At 37.0% G+C, this 18,838-nt stretch overlaps 1 protein-coding gene across 1 annotated transcript; it reads right to left on the reverse strand.

The window, feature by feature from the left end:
• Positions 1-362: 362 nt before the first annotated feature.
• CISD1 (CDGSH iron sulfur domain 1) lies at positions 363-18,807 on the reverse strand. The gene is made up of 3 exons (XM_069567833.1): positions 18,551-18,807; positions 11,170-11,375; positions 363-772 (listed from the first exon to the last, which is right to left on the reverse strand). Exons 1-3 carry the CDS (start codon positions 18,573-18,575, stop codon positions 683-685), a joined length of 321 nt encoding a protein of 106 aa, XP_069423934.1. The 5' UTR covers positions 18,576-18,807; the 3' UTR covers positions 363-682.
• Between the last annotated feature and the right edge of the window lie 31 nt (positions 18,808-18,838).

Consider the following 18,838-nt stretch of genomic DNA (forward strand, 5'->3'; position numbering starts at 1 on the left):
CATCCTTCATGACAACTTAAAATCTCTTATTACTTTGATCTAAATTTCGACTATTGGTTTCCTTAATGAATTGATGAAATATCCAGGAAGATGAATACAAAGAAGTTACTGTCCCTTTATTACTGACCTAGCCCACTTATAATTAAGCAGAATTAACATTCATTTTGATTGAAAACCCAGAAACTGTATTTTCTTAGTATCAGTACTACGATCAAGGAAAAAACCAAGGTCATAATAGGCTTTTCCTAGATTGTTATTAGATTAGTGTAGCTTTAATCACACCCATTTTACTTTCTAGGCTAAGTAATATCAAATGGTGATTAATTCTTCTTTGAAACTTACAAGTACAATCTGCACATACATGATTTTGAGAATAATTTAATACGTTAACTTTGGCATACAACTATATTCTAATGTCAGTTTTAAATGTAAAGAAACAGATCCTTACAAGACCAAAATAACCCACAGGCCATGAGATTGGTTTTTTGTTTTTCCTTTTTTGTTTCAACAGATGTGCACCACAATGGTTCCACATGTAAGGCAAATGCCGTGAATATGAAAGCTACAGTTTACCACACATCTAGAACCCAGGGGAGGTGAATTAGATGGAAGTGGTAGTCATTCTAATTAAACAATCAGGAAACATCATGACAAGTTGGTTTGCAGCATCAAAAGTGTCCATTTAAGTGTCTTTTTTCTTAATGATCAGAGGTCCCACGTTGTCTCCAGTTTCTTCATTGTGTTTTGTGTGAGATCCATCACAGAGTGGGAACTAGGAAGAGAAAGAATGTGAAATGTCTAACTGCAAAATCAGTATTATGTTTGGCAGAGTAGGGTGTCACTTAATTCACATATATAACATGATAACTCAGTAGATTTTTCTTGGCTACCTTAGAGATGGTTTTCTGAATGAGCATATGTAAAGTGTACACACTAAGGAGCAGAAACAAACTGACTTGTGGATAAAACACAGATCATTAATTGCATTTCCATTTGTGATATCTACTTATGGATTGAAAAACCTTTTTTATGTTTATGTACTAGTCATATTTCCTTTCGAGTGAATTGTATCCCTGACCTATCTACTGGAAAGAGTTTAAGTTCATAATTTGTTCAAAATCAATCTGTTCATTATCCTTTTGCTAATCAACTTTATAGCAATTTTTCACCCCAACCCTTTTTATTTTGCTTATTTGTTCATATCCTTAATTTCTCTACTTTCATACAAATAAGCCAGTATTTCCCTTGTTAACATCCATCATGGAGACTTCTTTCTCCTGGAGATGTGATAAATTTCCATTTGTTTTCAAGATTTCACATTGGGGAAAAGGGACAAAACTAAATATTTAACACGGTGCTTCCCCAGAGCTCACTGCAAAATAAGAAGTCCTGCAAAATATTCTGATTTGGTTTCATTTCGTATACAAAAAACATATACAGTTCTCTTGGTTAACAACATATATTATTATTTTAAAGAGGAACTACTATTAAAAACACACACACACGGGGTGGGAGTTGGGAGGGGTGGTTCAGGAGGGAAAGGACATATGTATACCTGTGGCTGATTTATGTTGATGTATGGCAGAACCAACACAATATTGTAAAGCAATTATTCTCCAATAAAAACACACACAGATACACATACAATTTTAACCTCAAATTTCCCAGGCTGACTGGATTTAAAAACACTTCTTTGATGTCCATTATCATCATGTTCTGTGGAGTGCAACTTGCAAAATGCTGTTCTAAGAACCGCACTTAAGAATCTGTTGCTTCAGTATTATTAGAAGTGGTTGCCTCCCAAACTGTTATACATTCATTCAAAATTTTATCAAAACTAAGTCTACATATAAAGTGCTTATTTATAGGTTCCACATTATCTTATTCATCAGCCTATTACGAGATAATGACTGTTTAAAATTGCTTCAGTATTAGGTAGGGCTGGTTTTCCTTCACATTTCTTCTTTGTTAAAACTTTCCAATTTATCCTGTACCTATTTATTCTTCCAAATAAACTTGAGAGTTTTTTGGCCAAGTCCTATTTTATTTCTCTTCTGTTCTTCATTCTCAGGTCTCATGCATTTTTCTGATATGAACATTTCTGCTTTATATGTTTTACAGGCATTAAGTATATATTTTCATATCTGACTATTCTTGATATATATCACATATATATAAATATATATTTGTGTGTGTGTGCCTGTATATCACTTGTTTTTTGCAAGTATATCCTCTTTATTGTTAAATGATGAAAATAAGAATTCAACAATGTTTTTAGGTGTTTCTCAGGATTTTATAATTATCAGTAAATTATTTTCTTTCCTTCTATATTTTACCTTTTATTTCATGTCAAATGATGATACCTAGAATCTTTGTTTTATTCTTTTTGTCTGGAATGTAACTTCACTCTAGAATAAGGTATACTCTTCCACTGAAGGAACCTATTTAGAAGAGTAAAGTGCTAGGAGTGTTGATCTGAAGAGTAAGATCACCTTATTACTCCATCAAGGAAGTATAATTTTCAGTACCTGAAACTAGACAATGATGGTATATAATCTTTAACCTTGATGAAATGTGTCAAAGACTAAAATGACATTCAGTTGATGTTAAAGAAGTTCAATCTTAATTTTACTATCTGTATATAATTCTGAGAGGCAGTAAATTAGTTAAAAAGTACCTTGAAAAAAACTCAAGGTATCATCATATTATAAATTTCTAGATGTAAAATCTATCCTGGGGTAGCAATACAAATGTGATATATATGAAATTTAAATTGTTTCTGTCAATAAGATGTGGCACAGTATATTCATATTACAAACAAGTCCTTGTAGCAAAAAGATGAACTCAAGCTTTCAGGGTTTTCTTGCATGGATGACAAAACAGGCCATATAAAAATCAAATGGAACTGTATTCCAAAGCAAAGAACAGCATTTCAAAGTGACATATATTTAATATACAAACACAGGTGATTTTACAGTGAGAAAAAAGGTTTGCATTGTTAAAAAAAAAACCAACACTCCATTTTTTAAATAGGGATTGACATATACACACTACTGTATATAAAATAGATTAACTATTTGGTTAATGTATACAGGAAAAGAAACTAGAGTGGATATACATATATGTATAACTGATTCACTTTGCTGTACACCTGAAACTAAGACAACATTGTAAATCAATTATACTCCTCCCCTCCTCCAAAGGGCTTCCCTTGTGGTTCAGCTGGTAAAGAATCCTCCTGCAATGCAGGAGACCTCGGTTTGATCCCTAAGTTGGGAAGATTCCCTGGAGAAGGGAATAGCTACTCACCGCAGTATTCTGGCCTGGAGAATTCCATGGACTGTACAGTCCATGGGGTCACAGAGTCAGACACGACTGAGTGACTTTCACTTTTGTTTCTCCTCCAGAAAAAAGGAGTGACTAAGTAGACCCTGGCTATTTCTTAAAAAGAAAAAAAAAAGCATAAAAGTTAATTAAGTATATAAACCTCTGCATGCCTTTAAAATGTAAACTCAGGATTCAAAATCATTCTGTTCAGAGGCCAATACATCTTTTAATAGTACTTCCTATATTACCTAATGTTAGTCAGAATAATTTCCCAAACTTCATGTGAAGATTAGGCATTCTGTATTTACCCATTAGTTCAGTTCAGTTGCTCAGTCATGTCTGACTCTTTGCGACCCCATGAATCGCAGGATACCAGGCTTCCCTGTTCATCACCAACTCCTGGAGTTCACTCAGACTCATGTTCATCTAGTCCGTGATGTCATCCAGCCATCTCATCCTCTGTCGTCCCCTTCTCCTCCTGCCCTCAATCCCTCCCAGCATCAGAGTCTTTTCCAATGAGTCAACTCTTTGCATGAGGTGGCCAAAGTACTGGAGTTTCAGCTTTAGCATCATTCCTTCCAAAGAAATCCCAGGGCTGATCTCCTTCAGAATGGACTGGTTGGATCTCCTTGCAGTCCAAGGGACTCTCAAGAGTCTTCTCCAACACCACAGTTCAAAAGCATCAATTCTTCGGCACTCAGCTTTCTTTACAGTCCAACTCTCACATCCATACATGACCACTGGAAAAACCATAGCCTTGACTAGACGGACCTTTGTTGGCAAAGTAATGTCTTTGCTTTTCAATATGGTATCTAGGTTGGTCATATTTATCCATTAGAGATTTCTTATTTTAAGATGATGAAAAGATTAAACTTTTTTTTCCCAACAAACAACAAAGAGCCAAAATGAGTTATTTCAAGAAAGGATTAGCAATTTCATAAAAATGTGCTATATGTATTAATGAAATATATTTATTAAAATTAACTCATACTTCTAAATACATTATAAACTAATGAATGGTAATTATTGGTACAAAAATTCAAGTGGCAAATTATCTGACAATATTTGTGTTTTTCAGAAAGTGTCTTATTTCATTTTTTACCTTTCTGTGCAGGAGAAAAAAAACATGTGGTGGATATATACTTTTGAGCATAATCTAGGAAGTACATCAGTTTTTGTATTAAATAATAATATAATGAAAACATGAATTTTATTAGCCCTCTTTCATTTAAAATTTTAGATGTGTTAAAAATGTCAAGCAAAGAGCTGAAATTTTAAAAAAAAGGTATATTTAATTCCGTTCATGTAGTATCAATACTTAAAAGAATCAGAAAATTGATGAGGAGAAAACGTTTAGCTCACAGATGATTCTAAATTTGTTCTAAGATGTCACTGTTTATTTATTAACAAATCCTGGGAAAAATTTTGAGAATTAAATTGGCTGCCTTCTCTGTATGTCCAGAAAACATCCTATCATTTGTTAACCCAATTAGAAAATTACAAATCCCAAACAGCTTTACAAGTAGAGAAGACAGGGTGTGGAGAAGAGATGGGAATAAATGTTTAGGGGAAAAAACCCTAGAGATCCTTGTTCTCCTCTTGGAAAGTTAGTAGACTTGGTAGGATGTTCATAAGAAAACACAAAATGTGTTTCTTCTTAATGGTTGGTTCTCACATCCCAAATTAAGCTGTTTCTGTTTTTAGGGAGATTCAACATAGAGGTAAATAAATACTCCTTGAATTATCTATTCTACTTGCAAAAATTAAAAAAAAATTGAATCTTCTTTCTCTAAACTTTGTATTTTTAATTAGAGTTTGGATTATAATTTCTAAGGAGGCTGCCTGGGGCCATTTGGCTCATTACCATAAATTGTTCTGAGGAATGAACTTGCTTTGGTTGAGAAAGAACATAAAAGCAATGAGATCTATGAGACTATAAGAGAGACTATGACATTTTCTATCATTCTTATGTACTTAACTTTAGCAATGTTAAGCACAAGATAGTAGATATAATAGGAAAATACATAAGAAAAAATTAAGACTTTACAAGACTGTCTTCATATGGATTAGGCAAGCAATGTAACCAATATTTAGAATATTGTGTCTGTGAAGAAAGGGAGTCAGTGCAACGCACCTCTAACCATTAATGGGATGGAGACTTTCCATAATCACAGCCCAGCTCCTCAAAACAAAAACAAACTCACCACTAACAAAAAACCCCAACTCAAATTCTGAAGTTGTAAAGGAAAGAAAATGATTCTCCAGTTACATTTCAATTTCAGTTGAGCTACTGACATGAACTGGCTCATCTTTCCCCTAATTTCTTAAGTCTGCTTTCTCCTTCGGTCCTTGTTCAAACTTTCTCCTGCCTACCCAATGCCCACCACATAACTCAGTAAATGATGTAACCTACCTGAGGTGTGTAGGGGATGGGAATCTAGTAAGACTGCTGAAAACTGTTCCCTTTGATATCAAGCTTCCCTCATCTTGTTTCGAAAGACTATTTCTTGTTAAGGGCGAATCTCAAATCATTGCTTGTCCTTTTGATTCCTTCCAGTCTCTCAACCCACCATGGTCTCAGATGGGATTTCTCCCTGTAGTTGTTTTAATCATTTCCTTTGTATTGGCTCCTTTTTCTCTCACTTTACTTAGGGATAGCCCTTTTGTGAAATACTATCAAACAAGCTAGTTTCTGAAGAGCAGAGGCCACACTAGGGGGGCGGGGTGTGGGTGGGAAGAGAGGAGGAATGAACCATGTTGCTGCTGCTAAGTCACTTAGGTCGTGTTCAACTCTGTGCGACCCCATAGACGGCAGCCCAGCAGGCTCCCCTGTCTCTGGGATTCTCCAGGCAAGAACACTGGAGTGGGTTGCCATTTCCTTCTCCAATGCATGAAAGTGCAAAGTGAAAGTGAAGTCGATCAGTCGTGTCCGACTCTTAGCGACCCCATGGACTGCAGCCTTCCAGGCTCCTCCATCCATGGGAATTTCTAGGCAAGAGTACTGGAGTGGGGTGCCATCGCCTTCTCCAAACATGACTAAGAGATCTGATTCATTAGGTCTGAGAAAACTACTCAAAATGTTAGAAACACACAACAGGCTACTAGTTACTGTATCTTAAGAATGAATTAGAGGGGAGATGGACAAATTAAGAGTATAGGATTTAACAGATACAAACTACCACATGTAAAAAATAGATAAGCAATATGGATTATTATTGTTGGATATAATAATATCCAATATCTTGTAATAACCTATAATGGAATATAATCCAAAAAAAACCTGAAACTGAATCACTCCACTGTACACCTGAAACTTACACAATATTTTTTTTTAACTTTTTATTTTGTATTGGGGTATAGCTAATTAACAAGCAATGTTATGGTAGTTTCAGGTGAACAGCAAAGGGACACAGCCAAACATACACAATGAAACTTACACAATACTGTAAATTGACTATACTTCGATAAAAAAAGAATGCATTAAAATTGAATTAGTTTATATCACATGAAACGTTTTTTTTGGATAGGAGCTTAAATTTTGTTATATTATTAATATTATAAAAACAACTGGTTTATATGAAGAAAAACTACTGAATATAAACTCAATATAGGCATCTAATCAAAGTTATCAGTTATAGGCCTTCTGTGCATAGACATGTAAATATATGACTTGGCACCTGTGTGACAACCTTAAAGAACCTCAGGAATGTGTGGAGTTTTCAAAAACTTCTGGAGAATAAGCACATCCACTAATTTGAAAAGCATTCAAAGTGATCTCTGAATCCACTCATGTGAGACTAAAAAGTGCCCAAGCTTCAGTGAAAATTCAGAACTGACAAATCATAGATGCAAAGAGGATTAATAATGACATAAAAGACAAGCCTAAAAAGAAAGAAGACATTGAGAAAATGGAAACATTTAAACCATTAGCTTGTGTCCATTTGTGATTTTTCCTGAAATACTTGAGATCTTAGTTTGTAAAAGCCCATATTTGCTTTATTGACCCTTTGTTGCTGTAGTTCAGTTGCTTAGTCCTGTCAGACTCTTTGTGACCCCATGGACTGCAGCATGCCAGGCTCCTATCCTTCACCATCTCCTGGAGTTTGCTCAAGTTCATGTCCATTGAGTTGGTGATACTATCTAACCATCTCATCCTATGCCACACCTTTCTCCTTTTGCCTTCAGTCTTTCCCAGTATCAGGGTTAATTCCAATGAGCTGCATCTTTGCATAAGGTGGACAAAGTATTGCAGCTTCAGTTTCAGCATCCATCTTTCAAATGAATCTTGAGGGTTGATTTCCTTTAGGATCAACTGGTTTGATCTCCTTGCAGTCCAAACGCCCAACCAAAGCAAATACTCTTGGCTTTACTCAAGCAGTCATCGTATTTCTTTTTTTTTCCATGCAGTGTCATATTTACACATTCATACTGTAACCAACTTGGACACAGCTCCTATTCTAATTATTCTGTTCAAATTTTGCCAAAAGGTCAACTGCCTAATTGCTTTACCCCACAGTCTTAGTTTAACAGTCTATTCACCTCTTTGTCTTTTGCACACACTGATGTTCATAACAAAATCTTCTTTGAAACTTTTCCCTTTTTCACTCTGAAGCCACGATATTCTTAGTTTTCATTTAACTCTGGTGTCCATTTCATCTCCTTTTTTGACTCTTTTTTCCTTTTTAGAAGACACAGAAAATTCTCCAAAGATTTCTTACTTAGCCCTTCCTTGATTTTTATCTGTACCAAGGATCTGCTGCATTCCTATTCTTGACTCACAGTTCTGCTGATTACTATCTCCAACCCTGATGTCTCAACTTTAGTCCCACACTTCAGACTGCTGTATGTTTCTATTCAAATGTTACCTCAATGTCACTCTTTGATATTGCAATTTTCATTGGTGTCCTGAAAAATCAGCCGTTCACTCCGAATTTCTTATTTCCATTGATGGCACCATCTCATCTAACCCTACAATCCTATCTTAAGCAAGACACTTCAGTGAGCTTCAGTTTTCCTCCCTCAATCTTCCACACAAATCATTCAGTTAATCCTTCCTTCACTGGCTAATCCTTCCTTCAAAATGTTTCATATATCTGTTCATTTTTCTTCATTCCCACAGTGAGCACTCTGGTTTAAGTATAACTTTATGTCTGAACTCCCTGACAGGGTGCTCCCCCATGTTGGCAGGCAAACTCCTTTCAAAGATGAAACAGGAGGGAAGGTCGCAGGGCACAATCTTTAAAAGAATGATGTAGCCCAAGGACATGACATAAACTGATTAGAACCAAAAAGGTCCAAGGTGGCAAACAAGTCAACTTCCACTAGAACTTAAGCCTCCATGTAAGATCGATGGAAAGCTGGGTTCCAGTCCCCACCACATGGGCTACAGTCCCAAGCAGGGTTCTGGCTGTGTTCGAGACCCTGCACATGGGTTCAAGTCCCAGTCTGAGGTGAACTGTTTCCTTGGTACTTAAGATTTTTGATTCGGACTTATTCTTTTGAGGAAGGAGGTACAAGGATCAGAGTAGAGTCTTCATTGATTCATCTTCCCAGGGGGCAATTGAACTCCTATGGATATCACTATGCCTTTCCAGAAAATTTGAGCCCACAGTGTAACAAGCTCTTTCTTTTATTTAAAGCACTCATAGTGCACCAACTATACACATCTATGACACCTGCTGTTTCACTATTTTAAGTGTTCTCATGCATGTATCTAGTAATAGAAACTAAATGAACTATTTTAGATCATTGACTAAAGGACCAATACAACTCTGGACTTAGGATTCATGTCAATGTATGGCAAAACTAATACAGTATTGTAAAGTAAAATAAAGTAAAAATAAAAATTAAAAAAAAAAGAAATTTCTAAAGATATTACTAAATTCTTAATTTAGTAATATCTAAATTTATTAATTTCTAAAGATATTACTTTTTATATCTTGGTGAGCAACTAGAGAATGAAACCTATTATAGGTATTAATTAAAAAAAGAACCCAGATCTAGACTATAGAATATTATTGAGGATTATTTTCTAGCAACCTCAATAGTACATATAAACAATCCCACACTCCAAATGAACAGTGCCCTTCTGAAGGAACAATTTGTTGTAATGGGACTATCAATTTTTGGTTCATATTCCGTGTGTTCATCAAGCAGTTTTCAAACAGAATGACATAATCTAAGTGGTCTGTCACCACTGGATTATACAACATCAACTGCAGCCAGAGAAGGGGGTAAGTAGGATTGCTTTCCAGTACCTGGTATGTGACTTCTTTCTTATCTGTAACATGTAATTTGTGATAATGGATTTCCACTGTGGGATGAGGTCCCTAACACAACATGCTTTCAGAAATAGATACATCATTTTTATTGTCTATGTTCTTAGGCCTCATAGTATCAAATCTATTTTATTTAAATGCTAAATAGTGGCAGTACACAGAGTATGTCATCGTATTTCTCTAAATATACCAGAAATTCTAAAGTCATTCAATGTATGAAGCTTTTCAAGATGACCTTAGAAGAACATTTTACCATCTTTAGATCACTAGCTGTCATCACTATCTAGAAGCTGCAGGTATCACAGGCATACTTCCAAATGGAACTTGATAAAATGCAATTCTCACAAAAGAAAAAAAGATACAAAAAAATCTTGTGTTAGATATTTAAATATAGGAGTTGCAGCTTAAAGAAAGCTTAGGATACAGGGTCAGTACATATGTACTAGGTAAGAAATCTTCAGGGGCAATTTTCTCATAGTTTCTCTTGATATTTCTTTTTTTAAACTAGCATTTAATTTATTAAAAAAAAAACTTTTATTTTCTATTGAGGTATAAAATAAAGACTCAGTCATGTCTGACTCCATGGAATTCTCCAGGCCAGAACATTGGAGTGGGTAGTAGCCTTTCCCTCCTTCTCCAGGGGATCTTCCCAACCCAAGGATTGAACCCAGGTCTCCTGCATTGTAGGTAGATTCTTTACCAGCTGAGCCACAAGAGAAGCGAAATACTGGAATGGGTAGCCTATCCCTTCTCCAGGGGATCTTTCTGACCCAGGAATCGAATCCAGGTCTCTTGCATTGCAAGAGGATTCTTTACCAACAGAGCTACTAGCTGATTAACAATGTTGTGATAGTTTCAGGTGAATTTCTAGATATCTCCAAAACTTATCCTAGAATCCAGGAGCTTGAAATCCCAAGAGGAGAAAAAAAAAAAAAAAAGACCTATTTCTCTTTGCATTTATTTATTATTTTAATTTTTTGTTTCTCTTTTTATTTAGGCTGCATACTCCTTTTCCTGGGATAGGGGACACTAAGACACACTTGGGGAAGAAATTCTAAACATAAGCAAAGGGATTTTTCCCTCTTCTTTGGCAAAGAATATGGTTACATTCACCGAACTCAACAAGGCTGTGATGTAACTTTATTGCATGGTGGTTATACATTTCAGTAAATATATTCCTGAAGAGTACACAGAAAATAGAGAAAACAGAGATTCTATTAAAAAGAGAAAGAAAAGAAGAAAGGATGGTGGTGGTGGTGGTGTAGTTGCTAAGTTGTGTCTGATTCTTGAGACCCTATGGACTGCAGCCCACCAGACTCCTCAGTCCATGGGACTTTCCAGGCAAGAATACTGGAATGGGTTGCCATTTCCTTCTCCGAGGGATCATCCCGATCCAACGACTCCAGGTCTCCTACATTGCAGGTGGATTCTTTACCGATTGAGACACCAGGGAAGCCCAAAGAACAGATCTTAACAATTCATGATGATGCCAGCTTGACAAGATAGTTTAAAAAGAAATGTTACATTAAAAATGACATTGACATAAAGGACTTGTTTCTCTTACCTTTTTGGACCTCCAACAACGGCAGTACACGGCTTTATCTCCCAAATCCTCCATGTCAAAAGCATGTACTACCTTGGGGTTGTCTTTCTGGATGTGAGGGTTTACCATAGATTTGTTGCGATGATCTTTAACATAAAATCTTTTGTAAGCTAGATAACCAATTGCAGCTGTTCCAGCAGCAATGGTAACAGCTGCGATCCATTCAACTAGAGTAGGGAAGGAAAACAGGAATAATTATCAAAACCAAAACGCATACTTATAATCTAACAAGAACGTTCAGGAAATGCAAGTTTTGAGTATTAAGTATCCCAACAGTCAAAGGTTTTTAACGTTAACAAAATGATCAGAACACACTGGTGTAGTAGTCCCTTGTTAAAACTTTCCCCAGCCCTTACTGAGCCCTTACTGTATATTTTCTATTGAGTGATGTTAGTTAAATTAGTGAGCCTGCACATATCTATCGCTTAAAAAAAAGGCAAAAAAACCTCATACATAATGAAATCCAGATTACAAATAAGGCCATAAAAATTCAGATTACAAACAAGAACCTCTTATCCCTCTTACTATCAGGAGATGATTATGTTAACAAAGTGATTCAGTTAAATAGTAGGTCCTATAGTCATTTAAAAAGGAATAACCTCAAAGAGAAATGCTATCCAAAGAAAAAGCAAGAAAGGACAAAATTAAACCAAGCCTTAATATTAAACATTCAAAGGAATATATTCAGCAGTATTCTGGTCTTCAAGTCACGCAAATTTTTTTTTGTTTTTTAATTTCAAAGCGTCTCATTAAAATAAGAACAAGAATATACTAATTTCATAGAAAACATAATTACAGTTAGATTCTCCTTTAATAAATTCTAAATTTACATGATCCACTAGTGAATGATGTGTCTTCTCCACAAATTCATTTTAAATTTAACGACTGTTTGTATGGCTGAGTCCTTTCACTATTCACCTGAAACTATCACAACATTTTAAACCCCAATACAAAATGGTTCGGTGTCATATATAAAAAAAAACCAATAACTAAAAAAACACGACATTTTCCTGCCCAATTATTTGCTTGACTAATAGGCCATCTATTTATTCTTTTTTTAAAGTAGCTTTTCAAGGATCCTTTGGAAATCCAAGCACTTAACAACTACCCCAGTTCCAGAGAATTGTGGAGAGAAGAGGGTGCTGCATAGTCTGGTTAGCCTCAGCCTCAGAGGAGAGTTGTCTAGTCCCAGCATGGAGTGGACTGCAGGAAGAAGTTGAACAGGGGTCAGGATAAACACACTGGACTGCGTCCCAGCATTTCCTGAGTCAGATCTTCTCAGTGTTTGAAATAAGTTCCCAGACTATCAAATAAAGCCCTAGAGAGATAAGTACAAAAAACACATTCCAAAGCCAAATAAAAACATAAAATGAATAATTAACTGTATGGCTTACTTGCACTACTGAGTCAAATTTCTTATTGTACTAATGTGAGTAATCACTGAATCACTGAATCTAATTGTACCTTACAAAACTCTAATGGAAGGAAATAACCATTCTCACACTTAGTTCCTTTTATCTTAGTCTTCTCTTCTAGCTTGTTTAATAATTTAGTTTTTATCAAGTGTTTCTAATTAGCATGTTCCTTGGCTCCTGTTTTCAACCACAGTATGCAAAAAAATTTAGTTTGTTTTTCTGGCAATGTAACCCTTCTATTCCTCTCTGCTATAATCCCCTAGAACAAACATTAACTTTATACCCTTCCCATGTGCTGCATGACTGCAAAAAGTTAATAAGTCATTCGACAGCTTCAAACCTTTGGCCTCATTGAAAGATATTTTCAGCTACATGACTTGTATAGATTTGTCTTGAATGCTATGTTTCATTAATCAAACATATTTTAAAAATTTATTTCTTTATTACAAATGTTATTTTTTTCCTCAGTGATAAAGGATATAGATTTTTTGTTTTTGGTGCCACTGTGCATCTTATGGGATCTTAGTTTCCTGACCAGGGATTGAACCCAGGCCCATGGCAATAAAGGCATGGAGTCCTAACCTCTGGATTGCTGGGGAATTCCCTGCCTTGAATTTTACCTGCTTCATAGTATCATTCTGTGGCAACTCCAAGCAGGGCTGACACTAGCTCTGCTTTCTAGTTTGATTCAAGATCTTCGTTTCTGATGCATTTTTTCAATCATGGAATTCCCTAGACAAAATATCAGGAGGTATGGGAATCCACTTAGCTAAGGGAAAGCCACTCTGAATAGCTAATTACCCATCACAAACTGGGCTAACATAGAGCTTCAAAGGTATATATTCAATTATGTCTTCTGAATGCTGAATCCTTAAGGCAGACTTAAAAGCGGGAAACAGCCAAAAGACTGAAATAAAATAATTCCCTAAATGCTGTTGATCTTAAGTTACTACTTACTTTGGAGGTGAAATATGAAGTATTGCTAACATATATGTTTTAATGGTGCTTACATATTATATAAATGTCTGAGATTGAAAACATCTACAACTGGCTAGGATTAATTTGTCTCAAAACATGTACTCTGTTACCCTAACCCAAGGAGGGTCACTTATGACAGTACATAAATTTCACGGCACCATATGTGTGCTAGGGAAATGGCTTTGCATTTGCTCCAATGAGTTTGATAGAATCAGAGTCAGATAAGGTCTTAAGAAAACTACTTCCATCCCTCCCTCCTTCCCAAATTCTAATTCTCTAACCTCATTAGAGACAAATATAAAAGTTCCCAGAATAAGAAAACTGTTGCTGCTTCATCATTTCATTACTGCAGCCTGAATCAGTCTTTCTGGCAAAAAGCTATGGATGCCACTGGCAACTCTAGGGAACAGAGAGAAAAGGGAACTACATGGAGACAGACGAGAATGATGATGGACTCCAAAGTCAACAATTACAATGGACAAAGAATTGAAAACCCAAGACAGTAAACAGATAAAAGCAATAAGCAAAACCCTAACATTTAGTTCTTGACAGTGTATACATCTATGAAGAACAGACACAATCTCAGGGTAAACAAGGGATTTTATCAAGACCTAATTTCTGAAGAGATTTCAGTTGGCACCTTTCAGACATTCTTTCAAAATTGGGGTCCAGAAATATCCTGAGCTTTATTTTTGCCTCTTCTAGTTATCCTTACTTCCCTTTTTTGTATGCCTCTCTCAATGCACAGTAGTCCTATAGTTAGATCAAATGCTTCCTTTGCTTAACCATGCTTTCTATCTATACAATTATCACATATGCCAATATAGAAAATACAAAAAAATACATTTCTAAATAATCCTTCCCTTTCTTACTTTTCCCTTGGCTTACATTCTTTGTATATATTCTTTGGTTTTCTTAGTATTAATTACAGATAGAGAAAACATCAACTTGTTCCCAAATCCCACACCCTCATTTATAACTCGTTTCTTAACTTTTCTTTACTGTGGGAACCATTTGCTTTAACCCACGACAGAAATCTCACCCTGCTTCTTTTCCTTTAGCCTCTTTTCGGCCCCAAACTGTCCTCTCCTATCCAGTGTCAACTGCCATGGAATCAGAATGTACCCTCCACCTCAGGAGAGGGGGAGGGGAGCTGTGCTTAAATCTCTGCCTTTCTTGGGTCTACCTCAGATCTGTAGGCTATGCCTGGTAATGTTTTTCTTTCCAGGACAAGTGTACAGGCAGTGTCCAATGTTAGTTCAATAAAAAGATGTAACAGATTCCTAATTTGAATTTGCTACTGCATCTGTCTATACTACTATCACATTGCTCTCACAAAAATGACTTCTCTTTGGCCTTATCTTATCCTTCAGTATCAAAGTGTGGAATTCAAATACTTCCTGAGATTAAATATAAAACTTCATTACAGAATGCTTCAGATCAACACAGAAAATAGTGTAATGAACTCCCACTTACCCTCCTCACTCAGCTCCAACAAATATCAATTCTCTGTCAATTTCGTTTCATCGATAGCTCCCAAGTCCCTTCATTATTTATTGCTTATAATCTATAGGAGCTTCATTATTTATTGCTTATAATCTATAGGAGCTATCTCCTTTATTTGCAGTATGATCTGCACCTTCCTTCTCAGATAAAAAACAAATCCTTTAAATGACTCGATAAATTTATTGAACCCAAGCAGTATTTTTATATGCTGAGATTAAATGGAATGGAAAATTATAGTTAGTTTCAATAAAAGAGACAACGATATAACAGAGGATTAGTTTTGGTTACAGGCATTGTAGTGGTGGTGGCTTCCCTGATGGTTCAGTGGGTAAAAAATCCCCTTGCAACATAAGAGAGCAAGATTGGAAAAATTTCCTGGAGAAGGAAATGGCAACCACTCCAGTATTCTTGCCTAGAAAATCCCATGGACAGAGGAGTCTGGAGGGCTACAGTCCATGGGGTCCCAAAAAGTCAGATACCACTTGGTAACTAAACCACCACCTCCATTGTAGTGCTCAGGGTTTGGGTTACATAACAAAGCACAAGGCAGATAGCCTAACACCTATTTTATACCTTGAGAGTAAAGTAGAAGGAAAGGGATTAAATTAAAGATGAGAGCAGATTCAGTGAGTTTTAGAGATAACAGAGGAGCAAGAAGTTTAGTAAACTTCCTAGAAGTCATCTATTGGGTATGAGGAAGAGTCATTCGAGAATGGGGACTCTGTAGCAGTGAAAGCTGCTTGATGTTTCTTATAGTTTCTAAAACTGCAATAAATATTTGGTGTCCTATAAAAAGGGGCTTTTCAGGTGGCACTAGTGATAAAGAATCTGCCTGCTAATGCAGGAGATGCAAGAGTCTTGGGTTCAATCCCTGGGTCTGGAAGATCTCCTGGAGTAGGAAATGGCAACCCACCCCCATATTCTTGCCTGGAAAATTTCATGGACAGAGAAGTCTATCAAGCTATAGTCCATGGGGTCCCAAAGAATTGGACATGACTGAGCACACATACAAACACACACTCACAAACATTACATAGAAAGTAAGTTTGGTATAAGAATGTCAATTATACATCAGTAAGGAAAAAAAAGTGGGTACCAAAAGCCATCTCTCTGACTGGGATTGTTGGATTACAATTCCAATTATTCATCCTCATTGCCTCTACCAGATTCATGTCCTGACCTGATCTGCATTCATTTTATTTCTAGCGCAACCATTATTTTTTAAAATTTATTTTATTATTCTTATTGTAATTTATTTATTTAATTTTTGGGTGAGGCGAGTGGCATACAGGATCTTAGTTCCCGGACCAAGGACGGATCCCAGGACCCCTGCATTGGAAGTGAGTGAGTGACAGTTGCTCAGTCGTGTCTGACTCTTTGCAACCCCATGGACTGTAGCCTGCCAGGCTCTTTTGTCCATGGAATTCTCCAGGCAAGAATACTGGAGTGGGTTGCCGTTTTCTTTTCTAGGGGATCTTCCCCACCCTGGGATCAAACACAGGTCTCCTGCATTGCAGGCGGATTCTTTACCATCTGAGCCACCCCAGAAGCTTACTATTATAAGAGACGCTTCTAAGTATAAAGATAGGTCAACTTAAAAAGTATCAGCAGATAAATGCTTGACTTTATCTTATACCTATAGACAATACATTAGAATACGTAATGAATTCACACACCTTTTCCAAAGGAATACCTGAAACAGAAGTAGCAATAAAGCTGTAAATGACAATCATCAATCAGATGAAATAATTTAGATGAAGCTTTTCTCTAAGAGATTTGCTACTCCATCTGTCCTGAGTCCTAAACACCAGACCCTCAAGGAAGTCTCCCACCCATTATTTTTTTACCTGAATATAAATAAGAATTCTGCATGCATGTACACACCCTTTAATTTTTTATTTAACGTTTATTTATATCGTGCTTTGTTGTTACGGTGGGTTTAGTTGCTAAGTAGTGTCTGACTCTTTTGTGACCCCATGGACTGTAGCCCACAAGGCTCCTCCGTCCAGTGACAAACACCATCCTATTCCCTTTATAACAATATAATATATACACAAACTATAAAACATATATATATAATTCACTTACTTAACTGAGAAAAGACATGATCATCCTCCCCCAAATCAAAAGATTTAAGCTGATTTTCAATCTATAGCAATGAACAGGTTTGGTTTAAAAACAGAGTAAAAGAATTTGAGATCTAAATGGATCTGTCCCTTGCCACACCACAGTATTTGTGGAAGAAGGCACCCGTAGAGGTGATTTACAAAGGCTTTGGGCCCCTCCTCATAGTCCTCACAACAATCTTTATGCTTTTAGGTGAAATAAAAACTTTCAAAACTTGAAAATTAGTTGTGCAAATAACCAGCTCTTATATACTGCATTAGTAACTTAAAAAGGTCATGCGTTATCACTCTCATTCAGTTAGGTAACTTTTGGCTACAAGTGAATTTTCCAATTTATAGAATCTATTACAAAATTAGGGCACAAGTTACCAGGGATCTGTTATAGAATCTGGCACTACATGAATCAATAAGGCTATTTTAAATTAACTTCTGGACAATCTTTTTACCTAACTACTTTTACAGGGAACCAAACCTTGAGGTGTGGTGTTTTATATCTGGGCAAAGATCACTTCTATCACGCAGCGGGTATACATTATTATATTAACAATTATACTACTACTAAGAGTTGCTATAAAGTGAAGCTCCATATTAATTGACTTCTAGAAAGTCCCTTAATTTTAATTGGACCTTCTCTGAAGTAACATTTCAGAAAGCTGGGTACCAGCACTAGGTAAGCAAGGCTGAGAAACTTGAAACCAGCCGTTTTCAATCCTCGCTCCAGGACTACCGCCACCGAGCGCCAGATGCTAGAGGCATAATTGAAAAAAAAGGGGGGGGGGGAACTGGTAAAACTGAAGACCTAGGATTGGGTTTCTTTCTTTAAAAAAAAAATGTGCAAAACTAAAATGTGATTAGTCATGCCTCGCTTGAGAGCTGCAGGAAATCCACGTTTTCGCTCTACGGTGATTTAAACCTTGAGACGGGGGAAGGGTTTTTTTTTTTTTCTTTGCTTTTGTTTTCACCTTTCCTTTTTCCCCAAGTCTTGTGACTTAACAGAGAGGAGTTTCAGGGGAGAACAAGAAAAGCTAGCAGCGTAGCGGGCTCATTAGGATTTAGGGTTTAGCTGGCTAGGGGAAACGAGGTCTACACCTGGGGAGATACCTGCATGGCCCCCATGGCACTTATGCCCCGCGATCGTAGCCTGATCTCACCCCCTTGCCCCATGCGGCCCGGGGAGCCTGCAGGCCCGCGGAGCTTTTGCCCTTTTGTATTTCAAGGTTACAGGACTGGCGGGAACGCACGGCAGCAGTATCAGTCCAAGCAGCTGCAACCAGTGCGCAGGCCGACAGCCGCACCCACTCCCATGCCCCACTTCACCTCGTACGCTGGAAGTCATACTCATGGCGCCGACGCTTGCAAGGGTGTGCACAGGACACTGAGCACAAACCGGCTCTCGCGGACAGCAGGAGTCAAGGTGCGACAGGCGTACGTCCTAAGGGCACTGACTCCAGGCAGCTACCGCGCAGGCGCCGCGACTGGCCGTCAGCACGTGTGTATTAAGCACCCGGGCTGATACTGAGCATGCGCGGAGCTGAGTCCCGGACCTTTAGGAAGTGTTGAGTACGGATTTTGACAGCCCCCAGAGGAGGGAGGAGGGAGAGACCG

This window comes from Ovis canadensis, chromosome 22, assembly GCF_042477335.2.
Source record: "Ovis canadensis isolate MfBH-ARS-UI-01 breed Bighorn chromosome 22, ARS-UI_OviCan_v2, whole genome shotgun sequence".
NCBI classification, from domain to species: domain Eukaryota; kingdom Metazoa; phylum Chordata; class Mammalia; order Artiodactyla; family Bovidae; genus Ovis; species Ovis canadensis.